A 24,172-nucleotide genomic window follows, 5' to 3' on the forward strand; every position below is an offset into this window, starting at 1 on the left:
GGATTATATGGAATCTCAAATATGCATAGAAAAGTTAAGTATACAGGCTAAGTAGCCAGAATTGGAATGGGTTGGTTAACTGAGCTTTTTCAAATTTGCCCCTCTTTTCTCAACTTTGTGATTTGGAGCGTTGCCAGGTGTGTTCCCAACAGATTCTGCCCAAAGAGTATGTTATAGGGAGACGGGAAGCTAGAGGGGCACAAGGCACCTTCTCCCTTCTGTTCTACTTCCCGCTCCTATTAACATCACCCTAATAATGGTTCTTCACTCTATAAGTAGCAGTTGATCCCCAGTAGGTTCCAGTTACCAGTTTGTTGGTTTTTTCCTGCACTCCCCACAGCAGCCTCATTATGCCCTCACAGAAATCTGAGTACCAGCTGGCTGGCATGGTCTCCTGAGGTCTGATTTCCACCTCTGTGGGGTTTTCTCAACTGAATTCTTCTCTGAATTCCTGAGGCCACAGCACCAGACAGGGTGTGCCCCCTTCTCAAAGGTCTGTTTACCAGCTGTGGGGTCTTTCTTCTAAACTTCTCAGGTGCCAGGGACCAAACTCCCCAGATGTCTGGATCCAAACTCTGCAGTACCTCTCCCTCAAGATTCTAAATTCCATGAATCCCAACTCTCTTCTTTTTTTTTTTTTTTTAAGATTTTCTATTATTTATGTGAGAGAGAGAATGAGAGAGAGAGCATGAGAAGGGGGAGGGTCAGAGGGAGAGGCAGACTCCCTGCCAAGCAGGGAGCCCGCTGCGGGACTCGATCCCGGGACTCCAGGATCATGACCTGAGCCGAAGGCAGTCACTTAACCAACTGAGCCACCCAGGCGCCCCCAACTCCTCCCTCTGTCCCCACAGCCCGGAAGAAGACAACTGCTTCCTGCAGTGGCCACCATTGTATTATTTTCCACTGGAATCTTAGAGCATAAAGACATCTTAATGAATTACACCAATTCTTTTAATATCATATATGCCACATTCCACTCAGGCTATTTTAACTTTTCTATTTTCTCTTGTCTTATCTCTCCATTTTCAGAGACTTTCAATAAGGGCTAAGTTATAAATGCGTGCCAGTGCGTATGACATGGAAAAGATCTAGAGTAACCTGCATCGTTCTCATGTTTGTTTCACTTTGTCCAAGGGGCATTGTTTTAGGGAAGATGAGCAACTCCCGTATCTCTCATAATTTGGGGGGAAATGAGACCCTAGGAAGCTGTTTCCTTGTCTGTAAAATACAACTCACAGAGTTACTATAGATACCTAAGGAAGCACTTCTGTGGAAGCACTTAGTAATCATAACTGCTGTCATACATTTGTTTTTACCACTGTGACCAGCTCTTACTAGATGCTGAACTATACTGGCAATCAGTTAAAAAAATAAAAAAAGAAAAAAAGAGTGGGCCTCTGTTTTTCCCATTCTGCTCAACCCTGATCAGCAGTCTACATACCAAAGATCCCTTTTGCCAATGAGACAGAAGCCATTTATTAACATACAGCAAATACTGTTTATTGCAGACTTTCCAGCTGACTCATGTGAAAAAGGCACTATGAAAATTAATGAATCTAGATAATCTCTCTAAATGGATTTATGTTAAAATATACAACATTCTTACATAACATCTGTTTTATATATGTGAAATAATATAACATTTAATGACAAAAATTGTGTTTCCAAAAATAACATTTGTTGAAGGTTAAGTATCTTTCTTTTCTCTACCTAGAATCTTTCACAGGATTAAAATATACGTAAATTAACTGTTTCTTCTTATCAGAAAAACTTGACACAGATAAACACATAAAATGGCCCCAATATCCATTTAACTACTCATATCAATATTCAGAACCGAGGCCTTCATTAAGCAAAATACTGTAATGCACACCAATGCGGGCTACTTTCTGGGACACATTTTGACTGCATCTGATCTCTTTTCCACTTGTGCTTTCTCATATATAAGAACACAATACAGATAATAAGCAGAATATAAACTAAATCAAAATACAGGCTATACAAGGAATTGTGATCAACAGAGCCATGACAAATGAACTGTCTTGGGAATGCTCCATAGGTTTATATTTGCATGTCCAAGGCCTTGTATTTTACAGTTCGTTAAATGTTCTGATTTTTTTAAAAAAACTGTTGGCATTAAGAACTTTAAATAAATCTAAATATTCTATCATTGAGTATGTCAAAGAAGAGACCTAAGTAAGCAGAGGCTAGCCTAAAGTAAGCTACGCTCTGAATGACAGACACCAGAGTCATGGGCAAAACTGAAATTATTTCGATTTTAAGTCACGGGCAATATCTCTGTTTTGCTGCAGTAAATAAATTCACCACTGTTAAAAGCTGCCTGCTTACACACTGAGATGGGAGATGAAATAATTAATCCAATGAAAGAAACATCACCTGGGTAAAGCAGGCAAAATATTTCTCAAGGGCAAAACAGCTATTTAAAATTACTCAGTTTTAATAAAAATAATGGGCCAGGAAACAAGTCCTCCGCTTACTTATGTTTGCATTGTTTCTTTATGGCGATAACTTAAGTATTCTGAGAAATAAGAATCTGACATTCCCTTCATGGCTTCTTAAAACAAAGCATGTTGGAATAATGCCACAAATTTAAATGGAGTTTAAAAACAAATTAGTGACTGCTTCCCTCATCAAAAGACTCCACTCCCGAATCGCTAGCCGCGGCACTGATTTTTTCCTGTCGTCTCCGCATGATTTCTTGCAACTCGGAGCTGCCGCTGTTATCCTGAAAAACAAACATGGTTCAGACAAGATGGCTATGGGTTTGTGCAGGCTGCAGGTCCTGTAATGAAATGGTTCAGGGTAAGAGTCCTTTGTTTTTCTTCGAATATCTCTTGGGGAAAACTGAAGGCTGTCCTTCATATAGAGTGATGCTCCTGGACTTCGCTAATATATCACATTAATCATTTTTTCATTTATGAGGTGTCTGAAGGCAATTCATTCACCATGCCTTTCACTTGGACATGATAAGGATAAATCAATAATGTATGTGGACTGCTCCAGATTCCCTGGGAGAAATAAGATATGTGTACAATAAGCATAATAAGATGGTAAATTATCAAAGAACCCTCTTAAGTCAAGCGAGATCTGCCCTTAGGGGATTCTAAATTAGGCTCAAAGACTGGGCTCAGGGTACAGCAAGCTTGCTTCAGACTACAGGAAGGCTCTGACCCTCTGACCTCATGGCAGCTTTTCTCCTTGCCACGCTCTACCTACCATCCCTGTGCACCCTCCTTATTCTGCTCTCATCAGTTTCTGGCAACCCAGGTGAGTCATCTAAAAGATGGACTAGATGCAAGAGAAGGGTGTGGTGGGAGGGCAGCTGAGGAAGATGAAGAACCTCCATTCATATCCAGAGGAAAGGAAACGAGAGACCAAGAGGAAGTGGGTGATGAGGGCAAATTACAGGCAGTCTGACTCAAAGGAATTCAGAAATTTTGGAACTTTCTATCATACCCTTGAGAAGGAAATTCATACACTCTCAATAAAGTTAAAGTGCGTAATGGTAAAAAAACTGCCTCAGAAAAGATACAATCCTCATTCATATTCAATATACAGAAAGCTTAATACAGAGTACGCCCAAGATCCACCTAATATGGAACTCCCAAGATCAATGTTGTAGGAAAAGTTTCCAAGAGATAAAAATTTCTCCTGAGAGTGGTTACAGGGTTGCATTCATGAAGCCATTTCACTCTGAGTTATTTCACTGTTGAATTTAGAGGATATACCTGCTAGAGAAAACTATGTATCAATTTTACGCCAAAGCCAATACCCTTTCATTTGAGTCCAAGTATAATTTCATGAAAGCTATTAAGAGCTGTGAGCTATAACAGTTTGAAACTACTACCCTTACACAGCCCATTTTAAGAAGAGTAGGATATGGGAAGCTTAAGGATGTTCAATCTAGAAAACATTTCCTCTCCTCCTTTCCTACCTGCAACTATGACTAAATAATTATTCTTCAGCATTCTCTCTTTCAATGATTCCTACCTAATATTTTCCCTCTGATTTTTAAATATATAACAAGACCTAAGACCCACAGCCAGGATTTTAAGACCTTGTAACCAGTAGCCTACTAGAATCTCTGAACTAAATATTAAGAACAGGCAAAAGAGTTTTGGCCTCTTAAGGCATTTACTCACTCAGGAAGTGAATGTCCATTATTGTGTCAAAATTTAAATTCCTACAGAAGTAGTTAATGCATATAAAATGAGAACATTAGGCTTTTCATTAAATGTCCAAAAGCATATGTTCCAAGCTTCATGTTAGAGGAGCATTTATGATAAATTAATCTCCCTGCAAATGGTCACTGATGGTCTCCAGTAATCAATTATAAAAGTAGAGTCAAATTTAATTCAGCTCTGTATGAAAGGGAAATTGACCACTATGGACATAAACAGTTGATTTCAGAGCTTTCAATTCACAGTCCACACTCTTGATTAATGCAGACAAACACCAACTTAGGTTGACAAGTCATACCTCTAATGCAGCTTTTTGTACAGTGATTTGGCTAAAGACTCTGGACCCTTCAGGGCAGACTGTCCTCAGTTCCTCTTTGTTGAGAGAGAAAAGTTGTGCACCGTTTAGTACTCCAAGACTATTGACAGTCCTGAAAAAGCATGAAGAAAGAAAGAGAAATATATCATTAAAAATATTATCTAGATAGGGGTACTTAGGTGGCTCAGTCATTTAAGTGTCCCATTCTTGATTTCGGCTCGGGTCATGATCTTGGGGTCATGGGATTGAGCCCGGCGTCCGGCTCGGCACTGGGCACTGAGCTTGCTTGGGATTCTCTCTCTCCCTCTCCCTCTGCCCACCCCCCTCCAGCTCATGTTCTTTCTCTTTCTCTCAATAAATAAATAAATAAATAAATAAATAAATAAATAAATAAACATATGCATATATATATATATGCCATAACCTCTCTTTTCTAAGTGTTCCATACAATGAAACTCTTGTAAAATGGTACTACAGTGCTTATTCAAGGCAGTGACAAGAGGGACTTTCATGATGACGACCCTGAGGCTATAGAAGATGATTATAAAGTATCAAAAAGGAGCCGACTGTATTTAGTATCATTATTGCTGAGTACCATTTCCCTGAAATATGGTGTTTCATAGGGGGAACAGATAACTTTCTAGTAACCAGGCAACTGACTAACCAATGTATCTCATTTTTCAGTCATGTGGGTATATGAGTTTATAAAATTCTCTTAAATATGTATTATTGAAATAGTTCCTTGTATCAAATACACATAAAATATTTTCAAATTTTTAGATTGTAGATGAATTGTTGCCATGGGTTTACTAAGGGAAAAGCTCTATTAGGTTATAATCTATGATAGGTAATTTATCTATTTTTTATTTGGCTGAGAATCTATATCCGGCAGCAGAACATTCCACTATATACCCTCTAAGGTCTGGGGAGTCCAGCTAACACCTTAGTCCTACCCTGTGTAACCAGATGAGGGCGAAAGAAAGCTACCACCTCAAAACCACTGACAGTTTGTTTAAGGGACCACGGATAAGCAGTCTGATTATCAACTAGAAAACAAAGTAGCACCAAATTATAGTTACTTCTTCTTCCAATTTTTTTTTTTTTAGCTATAAATATCTACAGTTATTTCCTGAGCATGGAATAAATGCAGTCTGGCCCCAAATTTTTAAAGAGTCATTTGTGACATCTTAGCGACCAAACTGAAAATAAGGCATATATTACACACAGAAATGCAAAGTATTCCCAGAGAGACTTACACAGGGCTGAACCCCTTCGACTGTAACCATGTCTTCACATCTTCTGGTGTGGAGTCGTAAGTGATATTGACAACTGGCACATTCTGCCGTGGCACGTGGAACTTCTTCTGGGCGGCACTCCGGCCAATGGTCAGTCTGTGGATGAGCTCATCCTGGACTTCCTCCATCTGAGATTTCCTTCCTGCACACCAACACGGAGTAGGTTATTTTTGAAAACCCCTAACACATGTCCCTCTCTCTAGAACCCCAATGCCCCAAATCCTTTGACATGAAAAGGACTTCTAGTGTTCCTATCATCTTTCCTCACTTTCATCCTCACCCAGGACAAATTCCATGATCAATTATTAAAACCACTCCTTGGCTCTTCTCCCTCTTCATTGTATTCACTTGGCAAAACTCCAACCCTTGTTAAATCGAACTTTCTGCTTATTCTGTGCCTGCACCTGCACAGTGAATATAACACAACAATGCTGAATGATCTCATGTTAAATTCATGAATATGAACCTCAACCAGGCTGTTGTTTACTGACAATCATACTGCATTTCCTTAGGTCCATGGTCTCAAGTGGGGGAAATTCTGACCCTGGGAACATCTGCCAATGGCTGGAGACAATTTTGGATGGCACAATTAGAGAGGAGGAGGAGAAAGGATGCAACTATCAGGCCATGGGTAGAGGCCTGGGCTGCACAAAACATTCTACAATGTACACGTCAGTCTCCTACTACATAGAATTATCCAGCCCCGTGTCAACAAGGCTCAGGTTGAGAATCTGCCCCAGACCAAATAGCTGCCCAATGTTAGACAGGTATTTACTCTCTTCTTTCTCTGCAAACCTCCAAGATTCATTCCCCAATTCTCACCCTGATGACCTCACTTTCCTAATGTCAAATAAAATAAAGAAGTTAGAAGAAAACCTCCATAAGTTCCCTCAGCGGTTTTCCTCACCTACCAGCACCTTCCCCATGCACTCTGCCTTCCTTCTCTTCCTTTCTTCCTTCCTTCCCTTCCCCTTCCCTACTCCCTCCCTCCCTACTACATTATGGATCAACTGCTCCCACACTCCTAAGGCCCACATCCCTACATGCGCACTAGATCCCATGTCCTCTGCCTATTTAAATACTTCAACAATAATTTCTCCTCTACTTATCTAGGGTATCCATCTTCCTCTTTTACTAAATCATTTCATCAGCAGACAAAACTATCATTTTGTAATTGTTCCTCTCCCGTTTAAGCCCTTTCTTGACCACATGTCCCTCCCAGATATTGCCCATTTCTCTGCTCCCCGTTTTGTAAAATTCCATGAAAAGCTGTCTATACTAGATGACTCCCATTCTTGTTCTCCAATTTTCTCTTGAATTCATGGTTAAAAAATAGGCTTTGGGTCCCATCCCTCCACTACGTTTTGCTAAACCACTATGGTCAGTTCCCAGTCACTGTCTTATTTAATCTACCGGCAACATACAAAGAAGGTGATCATTCCTTAAAACGCCTTCTTCCTGTGGCCTCTAGGACACCATACTCACCTGATTTTCTTCCTGTCTCACTGGCCTCTCCTCAGTATCCTTTTCTGATTCTTCTCCTCCCCCCAGTAAGTAATGTTGAAGTACCCCAGGGCACAATCCTTGGACCTCTCCTCTGCCTGCACTCACTCCATTAATGATCACTGTGCCATTTAAAAGCTGATGACTCCCGGGGCGCCTGGGTGGCTCAGATGGTTAAGCATCTGCCTTCGGCTCAGGTCATGATCCCAGGGTTCTGGGATCGAGTCCCGCATCGGGCTCCCTGCTAGGCAGGGAGCCTGCTTCTCCCTCTGCCTCTGCCTCTCTCTTTCTCTCTCTGACTTTCATGAATAAATAAATAAAACATTTAAAAAAAAATTATTAAAAAAAAAAAAAAAAAGCTGATGACTCCCAAAATTATTTCTCCAGTCCAGACTCTTCCTCAGAACTCTAGACCCATATAAGCCAACCGTTTACTTGATATATTCATTTGGATGTCTATTAGATAGCTCAAATAGAACGTGTCCAAATCTGAACCACTTTTCTTCCTAAAGCTTGCTTTTAGGCTATACTTCACAACTTGGTTAATGGTAATTCCATTTCTTCAGTTCCTCTGGCAAAATGCCACGGAGCTCTGCTAGACTCCCCTTTGTTCTCTACTACGTCCAATCTATCAGCAAACTCTGTTAGTCCTATCACCAGAATATACCAAAAATCCAACCACTTACTCCATTTTTTCTGTGACTAGCTCAGTCTGAGCCACCGGCCTATTCACAGGTTGCCTTCCTTCTACTCTTGACCACGGCAGCCCTTGCTCTTCTTTCTGTTTTCAACAGAACAGCTAACGTGATCTTTTTAAAATGTATGTCAGATACTGCAACTCTCCTGCTCTAAACCTTTCCAAGTAATACAAAGTACTCCCAGTAAAAGGCCTCAGATGACCACTTTCTGAGGTAACTCTACTGCTCTCAGAGCCCTCTGCTCTAGCTCATAATGGCTTCCTTGGTGCTCTTCAAAATTAAGGGCCTCTGCCTAGAATGCTTTTCCCCCACGAATCCACTTGGCTCAGTCTTCCCCTCCTTTAGATTTTCCATATTTAAAACTGCAACCCCCTCCCCAACAGCACTTCCTATCCACATGGCTTTATTGTTCTCCAAAACCACTTATAATATTCCCTATCAACTCAATCATTTACTTATCTATCTCCTTTCATCAAAATATATCCCTGAAGAGAAAAACGGGTTTGTGCCTGCTTTGTTTGCTTTCCCTGAAATACCTAGAACAGGGTAGGGATTCAATAAATACTCACCGAATAAAGGAATGACTAAGGCATTCTGCTGACTTTTTCAGTGAGAGAGACTTTGAAAAGCATCATATACAAACCCCTAAAAGAAACAGCTAAGAGAATGGAGGCCACAAGAGGAGAAATGATCTGTCGAAATCACAGTATTAATTAGCAAAATTTAGTTAGAACTGGATTTCCTGACTTTCCGCTCATGGCTGCTTTATGATCAAAGTCATTGAAACTACCTTTGATTAACTTATACATTATCCCTCTCCCCAACCCATTTTATGCTCATGGGAAAGATGTGTATAGGCACATATCTTTATGAGAAAAATGGGGAAGAAATTAATGTATGGAAAGAGAAAAATGTACTTGTGTACTTAAAAACATACATATATATATACACAGACACACTACATTATATACAATATACATAATTTATTTACTATATATATATGCACACATATATACATAGATACATTATTTATATATAATCTTCAAGGATTAAATAGAGAACTGATAGAGTAATTCAGTTAACTAATTAACTTGGCAAGTGGCAATGACCTGGCCACTAAGGGAGCTTTTTGTGACTACTCTTTCATGATCTTTTTTGTCTTTTTTCTTTTCCTTTTCTCCTTCCCTCCTTCCTTCCTTCCTTCTAAACTTCCTTCCTTCCATCCTTCCTTCCTCAGGGAGAATATTTCATAAAGCGTTTGATGTCTTTGGGAAGTAAATGAAAATGTGAAATAACCAAATAGTGTTCTTTCAGTCTAATTTTTTAATGCCTAGGTATTCAGGAAACCTTCTGGAGAAGTCAAAAGACAGAAACAGGAGAAATGAAGGGCGACAGGGAGGAAGACTGAGGGGGCTAGAGAGGGTGAGAGGGAACAAAGCTGACTGGTTCATTTAAGTGCACACATGCACTCCACTAGTTAGCTTTTTTAATTCACCGCATCAAACTGCCACACAGAATACGAGTATGTCTCAAAGGAGTAAAAGGGAAAAAGTATCACCACACTAAAAGATTTATTTTCTTCTCTTAAATTAACTTAGCCTCTGCATGATCATCTCTAGTCCACAGCATAACCTTCCATAGAGCACAAAATCCTCTTCTGCTGTGCTCCTGGCTTCTGGTTTCCATTCGCAATGGTCCAGCACACAGTAACAAAGCAGCCTGACTTTACACCTCTTTCTGAAATTAACACTTCTGATTACAAAAGATTAAACCCAAATAAAAGGACTAACATTTCAAAGGAAGTAGAAGAAATGCAAAATACCTGAAGTACTGGTATCTTCCAAAGTGATAAGAGGAGAACCTTTTTGAATCCTGCGATAAACCAATTTGAATAGCTTATATGACCCATGGCTCCAAGCAGCCAGTTTGAATAGGCAAAAGAATTGTCCCTGTCTCACTCTTGCTACCTGCTACATTTTAAAAAACAGGCATGTTGACTTTTTTCCTTGTTTAGGACTATTTGGTAACTTTTTTTTGAGTGAGTATTCACTTTCCAGTTCCTTCCATTTTATTTTCATCAGAAATCTAGGCAGTAAGCAGAGAATGTAGGAAACAAAAAAGGCTTTTTTTTTTTAAGAGAAATCTGGCTATTGACAAATATACATTTAAATATGTCTATCTGGTTCTAAAAGACTGTTGAGAAGCCCCCACGTTCATTCAGAAAAACTGTTCTCCAAAAACGTGCTCAGAAAAAAGCTATCGTGAAAATAAGTGTTTTATAAAAAGAAATACATTTATTTAATATGAAACTATCTTTAGATATCTTTTAGATATCTTTAAAAGGGAACTTTGTGTAGGTAAATGTAAACTTTTATTATTTTATTTATTATTACAAAGAAACAAGTAGAGATGTTAATTTGGGGAGAGATGTATATATTTTATATACCAATGTCACCCTTTTACTTATGAAAAACAGATTCAAAAATGATGAGTCACAATTATCAGGAGAGGTCTCTATCTTTAAAGTATTCAAACTATGCCTCTTTCCCATTAGGTTATTCTTAGTTTCTTAGACCAGGACAAAGAACAAACTGTCCCGACCCACAGATTGTTCCAAATGGGGACTAGATGCCTATGAACTCTGGTCTAGGCCTGGAAAGAGTACCACAGTGTCAAAGATTACTGTGCTGACGTATCAAAGAAGGGAAATGTTATAAACTTGTGGTAAAAATGAAAAAAAGAACAGTCCTTTCTGAGAGGGAAATTTTCCTTAGGGAAATCAATAAAAATATTTACAGAACTTTCTCATCTCAAAACTATGTTTTTAAGTGTCTTTGAAAAAAAATAAAAGCATCTTTTAAAAAAATACACAAACATTTAAGAAAATTTAGTAGCATATCATACTTCTACACACTTACACATTCTCACACACACAGTTGTTTTGCTGCACAGTTAATCATTTCTCTAAAGCTTAACTTTTCCATTACCTTTTGGTAAGGCTGGGATATGGATAAGAAGGTGGTAAATCAGCTCTACTTCAGGGAAGAAAGTAACTTATTAAAGTAGGCTAATGCTTATTGCATTTAGCCAGAATTTCTAGAACAACTAAACAGTAATATACATACCTTCTTTTAAAATTTCTTAAAATTTATCAAGAATGACCGCAACTGAATAGATGTAGCTATGGTTTATTGAGATAAGAAAAATGTCGGATGAAAATGGAAGTAAAAGATTTGGTAATTTAATTTTGAATCTAATCAAACAATCTCAGCTTTAAAATTAATAATTCAGGGGGGCCTGGCTGGCTCAGTGGGTTGAGCAGTCGACTCTTGGTTTCAGCTCAGGTCATGATCTCAGGGTCCTGAGATCGAGCCCCACCTCAGGCTCTGTGCTCAGAGGGGAGTCTGCTGGAGATTCTCTCTCTCCCTCTCCTTCTGCCCTTTCCCCTCCTCTCTCTAAAATAAAAAAATAAACCTTTAAAAAAAATAAAGTTAATAGTTCAATACTTATATTTGAATGGCAGAGATGAGATCTGATACGAAGACAAATTTGGGAGTCATTCCTTCTCCAACAATCTGGACAATATTAAAAGAAATGGAAATAGATTGGTCACTTACAGTAAAAGTATGTTTATATGGAGGGAAGAGCCCAGAACTGAGCCCTAGGAGAAGCCACACTGAAAGACTGAAAGACATCCTTTATACATATGCATACACACACGTTCATGTGCATACACACATACTGAAGAAATATCTTCCTGGCTCTAGTTTTCTAAGAATTTTTACATGTCCAGTATAGGTAAAGCAAAGTCATTTTATAATATATATACAAACATAATTTGAATATTAAATAATAAGAAAAATTATCTTAGAATTACCTTCAAATTTCCAATTTTCTACACTGCTGTTCAACAGTACAAACAAGGATAATCCAAAGTTTGCCACAGTGTCTTTTCTTTTAAGCTTTTTAAATCTGGTTTTCACAGAAATCACTCATATAACAAATCAAAGTTAATTTTATGAACATATGAAATCTAAATCAAATAAAACCTGAATTTGGAGGGCAAATTTGAAACTGGTATTGGCAGGTTGATTGTGTTAAGTGAGTGTGGGTGTGTGTGTGTCGCAAATATGAGGAAGAGGAGCAGGAAAATTATGATGATCATACTGATGATGAGAGCAGCAAATATCTGGACTGCTCATTCTGTGTCATATTGGTCAAAATCAGAGTTTTTCAACCTCGGCATCATTGACATTTTGGACCAGATAATTCTGTCATGGGGGACCGATCTGTTCATTGTAGGATGTTGCTAAATATCCCTGGCTTCTACCTGTTAGATGCCAGTAGCATCCACCCAACTGTGATCAAAACATTCCTCCAGACAATAGCGAATGTTCCCTGCGGGAAGGCGGTATAACCATCTCTGGGTGAGAATGACTGATCTAAATGATTTCTATGTATTATACCTCATTAAATTCTCACAATCATCCTACGAAAAAGATGCCATTATTTTCCCTCACTTTTCAGACACTGAAGTAGAGGGAGGATTATCAAATTGTTGAAAGTCAATGTCCACAAACGGTGTTTCACTCTACAAACTCAAGTATGTCTGGCTCCAGAGTCTACATTCAACCACCACAATATATTGGAATATGCGCAGAAGTATACACAATAAAACAGAGAGTGGAGAGAAGAACTTCCTGTTTCTTAGCATTACTTGAAGGACAAGCAACTAGATGAAAGTCTTTGCCATCTATGAAGTACTGTGCAAGTACAAAGGACCACTATTTATATTTCATAATGTTTAATACCAGTAGAACTAACAATATTTCACTTAGCAGTGCTTTTAATTCACAGAAGAAACTGCACATTGTTGCCTCCCTGGGAAACTTACGGTCCATGGGAAGTTGTTTGTGTTTCTGGTTATCTCGCACAATACTGTCACCAGAGCTGCTGTTCTGACGGGTTACATTTGCCGGGACCTTTGGCACAGAAACAGGTGCTGGGGTAGAAGGAGGAAGCGGGACAGGAACAGGAGCTGGTGTTGGAGGAGGTGATGGGGCAGAGGGAGTATCAGCTGGTCTGGGACCATACTCCATCCTTTGTTTCTATAAAAAGACAAATAACTAATTTGAAATTGCAAAAATATAAAACCTAGGCTAGGAAAACAGTGCATACTTGACAGGACATTGTTGGCTATTTATTTGTAAACTTACCTGCAAATCCATAACAAATCCACGCCTCCAATCTTATATGATTCAATGATCATTAAAAATCATCTTTTAAATAGTCCACATATTTGCTCAAACTCAAAATGTAAAGTAAGAGGTCAAAAAGACATACCAATAGCAAACAGTAGTATTAAAAACAGTAATAAATGTAAAAAAATAAAAATAAAATTTGAACTTGGAATCACACAAGACCAGGGTAAGTCAAAAGATTTCTGATTATTTTATAATTTCCATCAATATTAACCTCTAATTGCACTGGAAGTTTAAATATCAATAACATAAAGCATTATTTACTCCTTCGTTTTAAAGTATGCTAGATTAAATAATGTTTAATTATGCTGTTTCCACGCAGTTTGTTAAGAAAAAGGGTAATATTTCAGTAGATAAAAGGACTATGTTTTAAAATAAATAAGTAATTTTTAAATGCTATTAATTTTTTCAACTCATAACACTTTCTGCCATCATCTTGATGTTAACTTATAAAAATCAGAAACTTTCCTTGTTCAATAGGAATGCTGTGGGGTAGGTGGTGGTGAAGGTAATGGTATGGTCTTTAAATGTTCGTGACTGCTACTTGAAAACATGTATTTAAAAAAGTCCATGTGGGAATTTCTATTTAGAAAGGTGCATGTGTTAAAATACACAATAACTTTCAGTAATTTTTAAATCATGTTCGTTAGGCTATTAGAAAACCGTATTTTTTGTATATTCCCTATTAAACTCCACAGAAGAGTTAAAACTTTAAACAAAATAATTTTAACTGATAGATAATTGCATTATAATAAGTTCCAAATTCTCAAAAGGCAGTTTTGGGTTGTTTTTTGTTTTGGGTGTTTTTTGGTAGAATCAAAGATACAGAACAATGATTTATAATTTAGGTAAAGTTTAGATACTACACTGGCACAATTTTAATTATGCCAAAATTCAAAATTAGCAGGCCTTTTGGTAATCTGGTCCTTTGGTTAGAACAGTATTTACTTTTAATTCCTAAATTGGCCCAAATATAAGGTGACATCGATTTTAGAAGAAACCTCCCCAATTTCCACAGAGATGAAAAACATAAAAATACACAACACGCACACCATTTTAAAATTAAATCATTACTCAAAAACAAAACAAAACAAAACAAAACAACCAAAAATCACACCATCATCATATAGTTGCCTTCACAGCAAATGAGTAACACCTGTGGAAACCGGTGTGGGAAGAAACCCTGGTTCTTCTCTGCTGTTTCTTTAAAAACTACCACTCACCTGCCAGTGGGTGAAGGAAGCGGGAAGGGTATAAAGCAGACATGAAAATAGAAGTGAAAGAAGGGTTTGTAATGCTGCTAGATATTGGAGAGATGTAGATATTGGAGAGAGGACAGAAAGGGGAAGAGGCAGGGAAGAAATAGAGGGTAAGATTGCTAAGAGCTCTCCATGAAGTTAGATGGGACAGAAACAGAGACTGCTGACCCTCTCGGCACTGGAGGCCTAAAAACATTCCTAATATATTCAATAATAGACTTTTATTATTATTATTTCCCATAAAACAACATGCCTATATTTGGGCCAATAAGATATTTAAAAGCAACCAAAATACAGCAAATATCACCAAAATGGTATACTTAGCACACACCAAAGTCATCTGATTAATGTATATGCAATGTTCCCTTGACAAGAATATCCTTTGCATATAATTTCATAAAGGGTTAGTGAATTCCCACATTAAGATCTCAAAAGTGTCAGTTTAAATTACTGTTTTTAAAGCTTAAACAAACAGAAAATGTTATCAGCCCTGCACTCCAAGATATGATTCAAATTTCCTGCTTTCATAAAAACAAGAGCAGCTAGTGTTTTGCTATCCATCAAATAATACTGCGAAAAATGGGATATGCTGTGTGACTGTCACCACTGAGCCTGAAGACAGACTCACCAACTCTTGTGCCTCATCTCATTCATCTGGCATTGCTGTATCATGCAACTTTATCTATATAACCTAACAGAGTAAGAGGCTTAAAACATACATATTTGATTAAAAAGAAACCATATGAAAACTTGTCATGAATTTACTTGCATATTTTCCCCTTTTCTTGGTCCTTTCTTCCTGCCTCATGTTTCCAATCCATGGAATGAAAAGGGGGGAAAGTGTTCAAATCATTGAACCTGCCCTGAAACAGCAACCAAGGCAGCTTTTCTGTGGAAACTGATTCGTCATTCTTGGTGTGGAGGAACCAGAGGATCAGTACTGACTCTTGAAATCACTTTTCTATGTCCCTTCCAATCTCCTTCACTCCCCTTTACCTACCACCCACTTACTGCTCCTCCCTTCATTATTTGTCCCTTGGTTATTTTTGGTTGGAGGTAGATCCAAATCGATGGCTCCTCAATATATGGGAAGTCTGGTAGAGCAGAACTACACTGAATTTTCTTCTCTTGAACCAAGTGCTGAAGCTCTAAGTCCCGCCCCCCCCCCCCCAATCTTGACCAAACTCTTCTTGGTTTGCCCAGGATTTTCCCGGTATTAGCACTGAAAGTCCCACGTCCTTGAGCAAGCCAACATGACTGGACACCTTGATGTGGACCAACTTCTGTACAGGGACTGTCGCCCTCTTAACTCTTGCCTTTTATCTTCCAGAAATGTATTTAAAATTCTGTTTAAAACAAAATCTCTTTCTCTTTGTCTTCTGTTTCTCTGAAAGGAGTCAGAATTACTAGACCCCATGGCAAATCTACTTTCTTACTGATAATTAAGGCAGAATGAATCACTTTTCTTTAGCCATTAAAGCTGAAATTCTCCTAGGATTAAAGAAAGTTATTTAGAGATAAGCTCCTGATTCATGCAAGATACTGCTTCAGAGGGGAAGTTATGCAAGCAAGCCCAACAAAGCCATTGAAATGGAACTGTTCTTAAAAATTTAACCTACACATTTTTCCTCTAAATTTGGTTTCTTTGGAACTCTGCAGTGGGGGGAAAAAAAAAAAAGGCACAGCTGGAACATTTGGAGGGTGTTAAGTCCAGAAACTGAATCCAAAAAATGTTATTAGAAAGAAGTGCCATGAGGGAACAAATGTGGGTTACCTCTGACAGCTCGCCAAGTAATTGCTATTAGGAAAATGGAGCAAATCAAACCAAATGAGAAAGTTAACACAGGAGATGGAACTAAAATAATATCAATTACAATTCACATCAAATATCAGAACACGTGCGCAAATTAGTTTTTTGACAGTAAAATTACCTGCCCACCAATCAACCAGTGAAGGTGCTTGTAAATATATAATTAGTTTCCATCATTCTTATCTAGCCATGGAAACTAATTATATAGAATCATGCTACGGTATAAAGAGTATAGAGTATTTCAGTAACTATTTGTACGTTAGTGTACTGTGTTTTTAAAATATTAAGATAGGTTCATCTTATTCTTACAACTTATAAAGAATACAATTAGAGCAGATTAAATATAAAGCTAATCCCTCTTTAAAAGCTGACTTTACAAAAGGAAATATATATCATTTAGTGAGCTTTAGGTTTAAACTTGTAAGCAGTGTAAACAAACAAAATTTTATAATTCTGCACATGTGCATGTTGGGCAGTCATTACTATATATATAAATAGTAATCATATGTGGTCATCTATATCTATATAATAGATATATAGATACATATATATATAGACAGAGAGAGAGAGCACGCAACAGAGAGGGAGGGAGAAGACTATTCAAATTATTACAAGAAATACTTGGGAAAATGTCAACACATAAGGCAAAGTAAAAAGTAAGCATGCTTATCTAAAAACCATGCCTCTAATTAATAGATGAATAGAATGTTCGGAGATTAATTTTAAAAAACACATTTTAAAGAACTGAATATTATCAGGAAGTTGGTCTGCTGGAATGAATATGAAAACATCTTTAGTAAAATGGTCACTGTCTATCTAGCAGTATCTGAATATCGGGACTGAGCTTGAAAAACAGAGCATTCATAACATGGGGTGAAATTAGTACCACTAGGGGTTTAAAGTCACCCAGAGGAAATATTTCCCTTTCTAATCTAGGGCTATTTAAACATGCATAGAGAAAAATACCAAATGTTTATATCTAGACTGGAGTGTGGAGATCATAAAAGTTGACAACCCCCTCCATTTCACAGCTGAGCAAACTGGAGCACAGAAAAATAAAACGCTTTCTTTAAGGTCACACAGCTCGTTAGTGACAGAACCAGGACTAGAATCCTGGACTATCAATATCTAGATTGGGGCTTTTTCCGTACTATCACAGTATCTCTTGCTAGGAAACAGAAGACAGGAAACTTTCTGTTTAATTCACGGGACCGTAGTGACCAAATAATCATAATTATTTGCACCTTGGTAGAGTAAGAGTATCTATAATAATAATAAGCACATAGACTTAATAATAATAAATGAAAGACTTCAGTCAAGCCTTTGAGTACACCAGAAATAATAGCAGGGAGGGTTCAGTTTCTGCTCTCATACATCAAGAGAATCTATATGGGCAAGAAGGTAATGCGAGTAGATGAAGAGTCACAGTGCCAGAGGTCTGGGAATCAAGTCAAAAGAAATATCAGGAAACTTTACGTGGCAAGTAGATTCCAGATGGGGAGAAAGCACCCTGGATATCCATCTGTTGCCCAGCTAAAATACAACAAAGTCCTAGAATGCTCAACAACAAAATTTTTATCAACACGTATGTCATTTATCTTCATTTCTCCATAATCTCTCGTAAGCACCTACTTCCTTTTCCCTGTGATTTCGCTAAATCTTTTTTAGTGTTCCATGTCTTTCGTAAATTCTTCATTACCTCCCTCCCTTTTATTTTTAAAATTTTGTGGAACCCATGGGGGAAACACATTCGGTGGGAATGGCAGTCTTTACAGAGCTGTTAAAAATCACTCCAAATGTGAGGATATTAAATAACCTAGACTCTCAGGGACATCAGGTGGCAATTCCACACCTATTAACTTCTGTTGCAGGTACTAGCATCCCTGCTGTCAGAAGAGAATCTCTAACCCCAAGTGTGCGAACAGACAAGTGCTGCCCCACCCCACCCCTGCCCAGGGACCGCCATTAGTCCTCACAGGAAACACGGGGGTATGAAAAAGAAGAGTCACAACTCTGTGCATTTTCAAAACACTGGTGACTTATAGATGCTACATGGAACAGTTTACAGCTAATTCCCTTATTCTGACCATTCACAAAATGTCTACTTTCTAAGTAAATTATGTAACTTGGATTGTTTTCCTAAACGATGAAAAAAAATGAAAGAATTGATGAAATCCAAGGAACCGATGGGTAAGGCAGAAATCCCATTCTGAGGATGGTTAACTATCAGATTAACTTTTATCACAGGACAATGCATGGTAAAACTATTTTGAGAAAATGTCCCTGAAGCATTCATGTAGTGAAAACCATATGTATATACAAAGTGAGAAAACACTCTTTTCTAAGCCCGATTCCCCATGGGCTCTGAATCCAGAGTTCTGGGTTCCCAATCCTGGCTTCAAGCAGCTATGTAACTATGGGTGACTTACTTTCCCATACCTCAGTTTCTTCATATATAAAATGTGCCTAACTTCGTCAGATTTGTTGTGGGAACTGAATATTTGTGAAGTCCTTAAGCAATGCCTGGCCCACAGCGTGAGCACTGACCACTGGCACTTGCTACTTGGGAGGTAATACTGTTGCTATCTGTGCACGTGAAGGGATCTGAAGCAAATCGGCACTACAGATCTTTCTGCAGCACAGTACAGGGATCTAAAATGTTTTTGCAAGAAGTAGTTTCCTTAAATTCCTTCAAAATTTTTATCTCAATGAAGAGAAGATACCAGGGAAAAAGTATGTCATCCATTTCTGAGGAGAGAGAGGGTCACCGCTCGTCATACTCCAAGCACAAAGGAGCAAAGCCGTGGCAGATGGGTTGCAGGCTTTTTTGGAGGATCTGCTCAATGCTAGGCTTTCTGTCCTCCTTCCTTTTCATCAAATGCAAGATCCTGGCACTCAATAAATATTTGGGAGGTGAATGAATGAAGAGATGAATAAGACACAGAATTGCTTGTTGGTTTGTCTGTAATCCAGTGGAGTTCTCTAAGGATCACTGGAATCTACATAAATATAGGGGTACCTTTAATTATCATCTCAAAATAAGCTACAGAGTTTTCTTTAGATATTTTAGATAAAGATTTAGATATTTCTTTAGATATTTTAGATAAATAACTGCTAACGCTGTTATTACAGATATAAAGTGGCTGGCATATATTTCCAAGGATGCTCTTCTTTTCCAGCTTACTTTATCTAGTCACTGTGTGTGTGTTTATTACAAATGCTTTGAGAAGAGGAATTCTTTTAGAGTAGGATTTATGCCAGTTAGCAGATTGTCAAGCCTACTTATTAAAATTTTACAAAATTTTGGTGGTTTTGTTGGGCTCAGCCCAAAGTTTTCAGGAGCTGTTAAAAAATAAACTGCTTTTAATAAAATCTTTTAAAGTAGGGCTCTTAACCTAAACACACACACACACACACACACAGCTTCTATAATGTTTCCACATGCATTATGTATTCAGAGTTGCATCCAGAAATTTTTAGAAGACAGTCAGATAGTGTTGAAAAGTTTAAAAGGAAACAGCCCAAGCAGGCAATACCCACACATTTCTATTTACATAAAGTAGCAAAACAAACTCCTGAAACTTGTGAGCACTTAAAAAATTTCTTGGTTGTGCCAAAGTTGACAAAAATATAAGATGAGGCTCTGTTCAAGAAAAGAGGGATAGATTTTTATGCTCTCAAAAAGTACTCTCCTTACCTAGGATATGGATTAATAGTTCTACTTCAGTTTTAAACAGAAGCAACCATTAAACAGAAACATCAACTGATGGCTCAGGCCAAGAGTCAGAATTGAAGATAAAGACAAGACTGTACATAAATAGGCAAAGGTAAAAGAGGTTAAATTCATTAGGAAATCTCAGGTGGGAGAAAATACTTAGAATTGATATTATTTACAAGTTTTAGGTATTGGATTGGATTTGCTTATTCCTAGCAACCGTGCACACACACACACACACACACCCCTCACACACAAACTTGAGTAATTGTTTTTAACTCTAAAGTATAAACTCTTGGCTCCTGATCATATGCAGCATCCAGGGATAACCTTTGTGAACAGTGTTTCTTATAGCTTCTCACAAGCTAATTGCTAAAAACATTCCATAAGTTCAAAGGGTATATACTCTCTATCACCGTTTTAGGCATATATTTCAAGCATATACTCTTTAACCCTGCTTAAGGCATTTGGTCTAAATCTCTACAGGAAAGAATGTAAAGAACTGGCATTTATAAGCCAGGCAGGAGCCTATGTTATGTCAAGTAACTACAACTCAAAATCAGAAAAGAAGTTAAGAAAGAAAAAGGTATTCAGACTAAGTGAGAAAATTCACTTCAAAAATCCACAGGAAATAGAGCAGACCATACCTTGAATAACTCAAACTCCTTCTTTGGCATCAACAGCTAATGACAAATGATGAACATAAATTAAGTACATAATACATATGCACATCAGACCAGACAAAACAAGCAGAGCAAACAGAATTTCCACTGCCATCACTTTAGGTCATCAAGATACATAAATTGGACACGAATTCTTTATTTTAAGTTTGCTTGACTCTTGGATTCTAATAAGGCCAAAGGTCACTCTAAATAAGTACAGGACATGTACTCAACTTGAACGCCATGAGGAGCCAAAAATAACTAAATGAATGGTCATGGCAGTGGCAGAGTATGATCACAATTCTAGGTTTGGACAATCTGTATCTTACTAAGCCTAGACCTGGCATGAAAATTAACTATTTCACAGCATATTTATTCTATGTAGCTTCTACTCAAATTTATGGCCCAACATCAGCTGTGATCTTTTGCTCAAGAGTCTGACAATTAAAATAATTCTTCCTGGGGGCCCGATATAGAAGCCACCATAGGTTCACAGGCTACACCTGAGATTTTCCCTCCATTCTGCCTCTGCTAGCAGACCAGACTCTAGAGATTCTGTCACAGGTCAAAAATCCCAAGGGTTTAATAATGAGTGAGTTCAGATGATAGGATGAATGAGATACCCAGGGTCACCAAAGTCCTGAAAATGTGGCAAAACTTACTTATGACCAAGGAGAGAGAGCCTGACCTATCTACCCTATATCATAAGTGTATGTTAATCATAAAATCAAGACAGGAAACGTATTATAGTCCAACTGAATACTCATGGGTTAGTGTAAGGGGAGAAGAGTGCAAGTTCAAGGTTAGTCAGTGGCGGAACATTTAAGAGAATGAGGGCAAAAGATGGAGAAGATGAGCTGCTGGACACCCCAGCTGTTACAGTGCCACCCTCTATCCAGAGGAAGCCACTGGATAGGAAGGCTCTGGGCAAGAGTAAAGAGGCAGAAATACTGCTTCTCCACATGTCAGGAGCATTGTAGGATGGGCAAAAAATAGCATTCAGAGAAACAGTCACTTGCTGGTAAACAGTGTGAGCAATTTTCTGAAGAAATAAATCAGAAAAAACATATTCTTCCCTGTATCTTTCACCATTGCCCTTCAATTACCCTAGGAAAAAAACTATACAAATTGTACAACAAATTAAGTCTCAAAATGATTAATACACAAAAGGTATTTAAATACCATTGAAAAGTGATGAATATGAAAGTTTATGAAAGTTAAATTTTGGTAAAAAGTTGTAAATACCTGTATGGTATGCGTGTAAGGTGGATCAGCACGCCCTAATCCTGATTCTGGAGGTCTCACAATATCCAAAATGTTATTTGGCACAAATCCAGAGTCTCCACTTGCATTTCGAACTTTCCACCACTGCTTTCTATCATCAAGGATCTGTCATCACGCAAAAAGATAAAGGCATCATTCCATACCAAAACCAATCTATGAAAGAAATTCAATTTTCATTCCTTAGACCAAGAAACTCTTTTCACTTTTAATAAACTGGCTTACTATCAACATACTGTGGGTTGAATGATTCCCAGGAGTTACACTAATAATTATAATCACTAGTAGAGGACAGGTATGGAACCACCACTATCATGAATATACCTGAGGTCCTCATTACCTGCCAAGAATGTTGAACTATTTGCATTATCTGAAGTACTTATAGATGACTAAGATGACTTGCTTGGAGAGGTCTTTTGTCTACATCCTTTGAATAGGAAGGGACAGTATGAAAACCATTACTTTTCACAAAAACCACTGTCACTATCCTACATTATTTATCAAAGAAGATGAACTCTCCGTTATGACCTAAGAAAGAGATTTGGGAGTCATGGTAGATTATTCCCAGAATCATTAGCTTACTCGCTGATGGTATATTTGTGCGAGGGTACTAGGACAGGAAGAAAAAAAAGTGTTCTTATTAAAATATTATGATGCGTCTACATAACTAGCCTTGGTTACAAAATGAATAAAGCCCAGAAGAAGAAAGAGGACAAAGTAAGCCAAGAAATCCAACCTCTGTCCTCCACAACCCCATCTCTGTCCTCCACCCCCTCCCCCAGAAAAACCCAACAAACAAAAAAATAAGATAAAGCAGCTCCCCCTCCTAAATAGATATAAGCATCTATAATATACTTTTATCCTTGATAAAATAAAATAACACCGAAGAATAATTTCTTGACCTCCGCATTTCTTTGAGGAAGGTTTAGATATATACCAAAAGAGGAATACAATAAATCCATTTTATTAAGAGTATAAAAAAGGTAAAATTCTATTACCTCTAAAATATCATCCTTTAGAACTGAGAGCTCACTGCTGTTCCTTGCCACAAAGTCATACTTGGATTTGGCATATTTCTTGGGTTGTGCTTTGAGTGGATCATAATTTCTATAAAAAGAAAAAGAAATTATCATTCAGCTAGCTCTTCCTAAAGGCTAAAAATAGAAGTAAAACATTAAGGCAAGCTAATTCCTACCAGAAAACATTCTGACAAATTATTTCAAGAGTAGTTTAGCTTATCACATTACATAGAATATGAGAACTAAAAAAAAAACTCTGGAGTTCTCACTATTAAAATGAGCAAACTATGGCTAGGGCAAAAATAAATAATGCAAAATCACAAGGTTAGTGGGTACTAAGCCAAATCTAGAACACAAATCTATGAGTTCTTTGTCCATTAAATATACTGGGATATTGCTTTGTCAATTAGCATCTCCACCATGGAAGAACTGGGACAAAGATCAGTATTAGCATTTTTTATAAAACTAAAGGAGAATGAAGATAATCTCCATGGTGGTAATTTAAATTATATGTTTATTTCACTTTTCAAGCAATGTCTTTAATTCATATTAAAAAATTATGACTGTCAATTTTTATTGACAATGAAAGCTCTGTCCAGTTCCTAAATTGCAAGGGAAGGTGTAGATTACATACAAGACTAATAACACTTCCTAATTAATTAATTCCCTATAAACTTATTTTAATAGTAAGAACAGGTCCAAGAGTCCTATGTTTTTTTAAAAACAAAACTTTCTCAAAGAACCAAATACTTCCTTTTAATCATTAAATGACCATTAATAGATTTAACATAATTTTAAAAATACTTCTATATATAATACAATAAAACTTGGTATATCAACAATGTACTGATAATAGTTTATTCATTTCAGTAATAAAATAACTTTAACTGTTTCTTATTAATTTTACTCCCTCTTCTCCTTCATTTACCTTTCCACATTTCCTTACTCATTTCTACAAGAGAAAAAGCAGAAAGGAACTAAAGATGTTTGTTCATCATTCCCTGTCAAGTGGCCCACCAGGGTCCTCTGGAATCACAGCAGGGCCAGCATTATAATTGTGGACACAATGTATCATGTCATCACAGGTAATCTGCAATCTCTTAGCAACTCCAGAAGAGATGAGGGACAATGAAAAAAACGGCCCCTAAGCT

The 24,172-nt window shown here is 37.5% G+C and overlaps 1 protein-coding gene across 6 annotated transcripts in view; it reads right to left on the reverse strand.

Annotated features, from left to right (window-relative positions):
• Window positions 1-1,474: 1,474 nt before the first annotated feature.
• EPS8 (EGFR pathway substrate 8, signaling adaptor) overlaps window positions 1,475-24,172 on the reverse strand; it is a 175,711-nt gene continuing 153,013 nt past the window's right edge. For all 6 annotated transcript variants that reach the window (XM_081821296.1, XM_081821294.1, XM_081821295.1 and 3 more), the window contains 6 exons: window positions 23,001-23,109; window positions 21,967-22,110; window positions 12,909-13,122; window positions 5,775-5,955; window positions 4,501-4,630; window positions 1,475-2,746 (listed from right to left, as the gene is read on the reverse strand). In XM_081821296.1, coding sequence (XP_081677422.1) covers window positions 2,633-2,746; window positions 4,501-4,630; window positions 5,775-5,955; window positions 12,909-13,122; window positions 21,967-22,110; window positions 23,001-23,109 — 892 coding nt within the window. In that variant the 3' untranslated portion in view covers window positions 1,475-2,632. The remainder of the gene's footprint in view (window positions 2,747-4,500; window positions 4,631-5,774; window positions 5,956-12,908; window positions 13,123-21,966; window positions 22,111-23,000; window positions 23,110-24,172) is intronic.

Source organism: Leptonychotes weddellii, chromosome 5, assembly GCF_054177405.1.
Source record: "Leptonychotes weddellii isolate Sample4059 chromosome 5, ASM5417740v2, whole genome shotgun sequence".
Taxonomy (NCBI): domain Eukaryota; kingdom Metazoa; phylum Chordata; class Mammalia; order Carnivora; family Phocidae; genus Leptonychotes; species Leptonychotes weddellii.